The sequence below is a fragment of the Hipposideros armiger genome, unplaced genomic scaffold, assembly GCF_001890085.2.
Source record: "Hipposideros armiger isolate ML-2016 unplaced genomic scaffold, ASM189008v1 scaffold_32, whole genome shotgun sequence".
Classification (NCBI taxonomy): domain Eukaryota; kingdom Metazoa; phylum Chordata; class Mammalia; order Chiroptera; family Hipposideridae; genus Hipposideros; species Hipposideros armiger.
The window spans coordinates 4,659,701-4,664,543 of record NW_017731382.1 but is presented as its reverse complement, the minus strand read 5'-3'; the positions used below and the strand labels follow the sequence as shown (position 1 = coordinate 4,664,543).

At 49.6% G+C, this 4,843-nt stretch overlaps 1 protein-coding gene across 2 annotated transcripts in view; it reads left to right on the top strand.

The window, feature by feature from the left end:
* Positions 1-288: 288 nt before the first annotated feature.
* Positions 289-4,843, top strand: part of RAE1 (ribonucleic acid export 1) — a 17,087-nt gene continuing 12,532 nt past the window's right edge. The window contains exons 1-4 of one of the 2 annotated variants that reach the window (XM_019637389.1): positions 289-488; positions 784-981; positions 3,091-3,187; positions 3,765-3,869. In XM_019637389.1, coding sequence (XP_019492934.1) covers positions 962-981; positions 3,091-3,187; positions 3,765-3,869 — 222 coding nt within the window. In that variant the 5' untranslated portion in view covers positions 289-488; positions 784-961. The remainder of the gene's footprint in view (positions 489-783; positions 982-3,090; positions 3,188-3,764; positions 3,870-4,843) is intronic. The other variant, XM_019637391.1, reaches the window with a different exon arrangement.

The following is a 4,843-nucleotide window of genomic DNA, read 5'->3' as shown; positions in this document are numbered from 1 at the left end:
GGCAAGAACCGGGGCAGCGTCCCATCAACTTCTCAGGAAATGGGCTTGGACTTGAATTGGAGGCAATCAGAGTTTTCCTTGACTTTTAATTCATTAGACAAAACACTACCTTCCACCAGCCTGGAATAAGGATTTATCAAAGCGGTCCTTTGGCAATTCGAACTTTTCGACCAATCCGCAAAATGCTGGCAGGAGGACTTCCTCTCGGTGTCAATAGTGCTTCTGCGCATGTGCCTTTCGCCTTGCCGCAGGAAGAGCCCTTTTCTACCTTGCCTTCCGGGCCAGACCGGAAGTGGCTCCGGGGCGCATGCGCGATGTCTGCACGGTGAATGGGGCCGTTTCCTCCGCCGGCGTGAGACGATCTCTGCCTCTCAGGATTCTGGCTCGCGTCACCTCGCTCTCGCCTCCTCCGCGCCGGAGCGGGGTCGCAGGCTCCGGAGCCCCTCCCGCTCCACGCCACCGGCTTCCCGCCGCAACACGACTCTCAGGTAGGCCCTGCACCGCCTTCCCTCGTTACCCGCCGCCATTGGCGCCGCCAAGGCCGGGTCCCCTCGGTGGAGTGCGCCCGGTAGCGAGGCCCCGGGGCGCGAGCTGGACCGTTGACGAGCTTCATTAGCGGCCCGTGGGTGTGACGTTAGAGATGGAAGGGCCTTAGCGGTCGCCTCGGGCCTAAAACCTCTCGTTTCTCTTGTGGGGAAACTGAGGCACCGGGAAGGGTCACAGGGTTGATGGCATCGTCTGTCGCTCTGCACGTCCCCCGTTACGTGTCTGGTTTCTCATCAGACACACATGCCGCCACCTCGGAGACTCACCGCTTCTAGACCGTTCTTCTCCCGAAGGGCATCCCACTTTTGTCTCTCCCACGTCGAGCTGCCTGATTTCCCCCGTTGCCCTGGTGACTCTCCGAAACTAAGTGTTTCTGTTGGCTCCTGCCTGCCTCCGCCAGGTGTTCATTACCTACATGCACTCGCTTCCCCCCAGGCAAGTATGTATGACCGCCCCGCCGCCCCGGGCCAGGCACCGTGCTGAGCGCCGGGCGCTCCCCGCCCCTGTTGGAGCCGGCATTCTCCTTGGGGGGCAAGAGGTTGGTTGCAAACAAGAAATTCCAGATCGAGATGGGAAACAAGGGGGGATGGGGTGGACAGTTGGATATGTTAGGAAGGCAGGGAAGCCTCGGACGAGGTGACTTTAGAAAAAAAAAAAGATACGTTCTAACAGCTTTGTTAAAATATAACTTAGCCTACCGTACCCCATGTCTAGTGCACATTTTGATGAGTTTGGGGAGCTTAACATATAGTTGTGTAAACATCACCGCGTTTTAGAACATCTGCACCGCCCCCTCTAAAAAAAAAAACAAACAAAAACGTTCTTGGGAGGCACCTCTTGAACTGGGAGCTGAAGATTCAAACCGGGGCAGCTGGAGGCTTGGGGGAGGGTGAATGAGCCTGGACTGAAGGCGCAGCTGGTCGGGCTGCTCCCGGGCTGGGATGAGCTTGCAGCAGAGCCAGTGGGGCTGGGGTGCAGCTAGGGCCGCGAGGGGCGATTGGGTAGCTTGGAGACGGGGACTTGAGGGGTCCCAGTGTCCTGCGTAATGTGTGGTCCCCATAGGCTGATTGGTACTTGGATGAGCCTTGCCCGTCCGTGAGCTCTAATGGCAGAAATGTTCCCGGCCACGTTGATGGTTGGAGAGCGGGATGGAGCTGTGTGTGTGCCCTCACTTGGTTTTCATAACTCTGTGAAGTGGACATTGGTGACTCTTGTTTTTATGGATGAGAAAACCAAGGCCTAATAACCTGTCCAAAGCCGTGTAGCTGGTCCCTAGACCCTGGTTGCAGAGTCCTTGTCGTTGCTTTGTGTGCTCGTGCGGTTAGCTGGGGTTTGGAGTACTTCGGTAACATTCAAAGCAGAGGTGGTCGGCAAGCACTACGTCCTCTCACAAGGTCGCTTTCTGAGATAGTGATGTGCTCATAGCTGTTGCTTTTACCTAGTATGTCTGCACTTGCTTATTTTTCATGCAGCTCAGGAAACTCAGGTGCCTTTCCTAAAATCCTAGCAGTTTCCCCATTCTGTGTTGTCTTCTTTAGGGATGCTGCCCTGTTAGTGAGCACATTGCTCAGCTCCTAGGCCCCTTTGGGAGAGGTGACCGACACGGTAGATTTCTCAGTGTGAAAATTTGGTAACCTGTGGCAGAATGAAAATGTGGCATCAACGTGTGGGTCATCAGGGGGTTATAAACATAGACTTTCTCCTTGCAAGGACAGTTGTTTGTTGTGCACATTCTGTGCTAGACACTGCACTTTCTACACAGATAATCTAATTGGATCTCCTGAGCACCCCTGGAGAAAGTGTTAATATTCTGTGTTTGCAGAGCAGGAAAATGAGGCCTCTTGAGATTAGGGTCCCAGCTCTGGTGAGTGGCACGGTCCAAACCTTGGTAGGCCTCCCAGACCGTGTGCTCAGGAGAAAATTCAAAGTGGGATCCTTGCTGGTAAATGTCAAAGACTTTTTGGTGCTCAAGCAGACCAAAGTGGGTTACTTTTTTAAACTTCTGCTACAAAGAAATTGCTGAATGGCTGCCAGGACAGGTTGCTTTTGTCGGTAACTTCATGCAGAGAGACTGACCTAAACCAGCCTGCAGAAGTAAGAAGAACGTGAACTCTCACTAAGGGGAACCTAGAAGAGGGGGGACTTGTGGGTACTGTCGTGTTCCTGGTGCTCAGCTCAGGGCCTCTAACTGTGTAAAGGAGCGGATTTATTTTCTAGCTGGTGACTGGAAAAGTACTCTGCCATAATGTGTCAATATTGCTTTATTAATGGACAAATGCAAAAAGGAGACTACATGTGGGGTGTATGGGAACTCTCCTGTATTTACATTTTTCTGTAAATCTAAAGCTAATCTAAAATAGAAGGTTCATTTTTATAAAGCACTCAGCTTCTCATATATTTAGAGCTTTTCAAAAGAAAGTGACCCAGCATCAAACCATTTAGACTTTGTTTCCCTTCTGTGACTTAATTGGCTTTATGTTGCTTCTCAGTGATGTTTATTACTTAAGAAAGGACCTGTCCTTAACGTTTTCCATTGTTTTTTAGGGTCAAAATGAGTCTGTTTGGAACAACCTCGGGTTTTGGAACTGGTGGGACCAGCATGTTTGGCAGCACAACCACAGATAACCACAACCCGATGAAGGTACCACCTGAGGCTTGGCGGGCTTGTAGAGAGTGTGCAGGCTGGGGTTTCCCACAGCAGTCACGGCAGGAGAACCCGAGATAGCTGGGAGCCTCCTTTGGGGTGAAAGCTCTGAAACTTTGTCTACCCGCTTCCTCAAACACCAGAGCATAAAAACTGTGTTCCCTGGACTAGCGCCCTGTTCCCCCCAACTTTCCCAGTCATCAGAATCACCCGAGGTGCTTGTTAAAACTGCAGGTTGCCAGGGCCCAGCCCACACTGGTGAATCAGGATTCCTGCAGGGAGGGAGGACAGGTGATAACTGGTCCAAGCACTTGGGGACAAGAGTAAACTGGGGGGTCATCACCTGGCAAACGGGGCTGTGGGCATTTCATTTAGAGTGCAGCATCTAGTCCCAGCAGTTCTAGTACTTTCACTGGCTTACTAACCCCCTTTTTTATCAAAGTAAGAAAGATCTAATTCAGTTAGTTCTTGAACACACAGGGAAAGTCCACTCTGAGGTGTTTAGTGAGAAAGAAAGCAATGTTGAATGAAGTCACGATGACGCATACATTTCTAATGTTGACTTTCCCCCCAGGATATTGAAGTAACATCCTCTCCTGACGACAGCATTGGTTGTCTATCTTTTAGCCCACCAACCTTGCCGGGGAACTTTCTTATTGCAGGATCGTGGGCTAACGACGTAAGTGCTCCTTCATTGCATGTTCTGTAAGCCCTGTCTCCTTCTGTGGGCACGGTCAGCTTTCCTTTTGGCTCCGTTCCTTCCCAAGCACATGAAGCTGAAGCTGAGTCAAAGCTATTTCTGGCCCTTTTACAGAAACTCCTGCTCTTGTCCAGTATCTTGAAGTGTATTCCCAAATCAAATGTATTCATTGCGAATGAATGTTGTCCACGGTGGTATCCCCAAATGTCCCTTCTCGGTACCCTGAAAGTGTTCTTCAGGCACATATTAAACTTTTCCTACTTTAATAAAGCACAGATTCTGCACAGGCGTTATACTTACCTGTTATGTACAAAAAAGAAAGAAAATAAAATAGTGTACAAAAAAAGATAAAAACTGGTAGAAAAATCAGCAAAGGATCTGAAGAGGCACTTCACAAAAGGAGTTCAAGTGGCCCATTAAACTTGAACTGTTCAACCACACTTATAATCAGATAAATGCAAATTTACGTGATAGACTTTTTTTTTAATCAAATTAACAAAAATAAAAAATTTAAACGAATTGGTGCTGGCAAGGATAAGTTGAAACCTGACATGCACTACTGGTAGGTATGTAAAAACGGTGCAGCTCTTCTGAAGGCTAATTGGCAGTATTTATCAGAAATCCTGAAGTTTACACCCTGGATCTCAGTGATTCCCCTTCTGGGGTTTGAGGAGGAGCTGCGGTGTATACTTTCTACGTGTAACTGAATTAATCTCTATAGCAGCTAAAGCACTGTAGACTTACTGTCATCTCCAGCTTATAAAGCAGGACGTGAGGCTTAGAGGTCAAGGAGCTAGCCCAGGGCTCGCGTCAAAGTGAGACTAAGCCAGGACGCTGCTCCACGCAGTCTGACCAGGGAACTCTTTTTTTTTTTTTTTTTTTTTTTAGCTGAGCCATCCCGCCACCTGTTGGCAGCTCACGGCTGCTCAGCTCGGGCTGACTCGAACCACTGT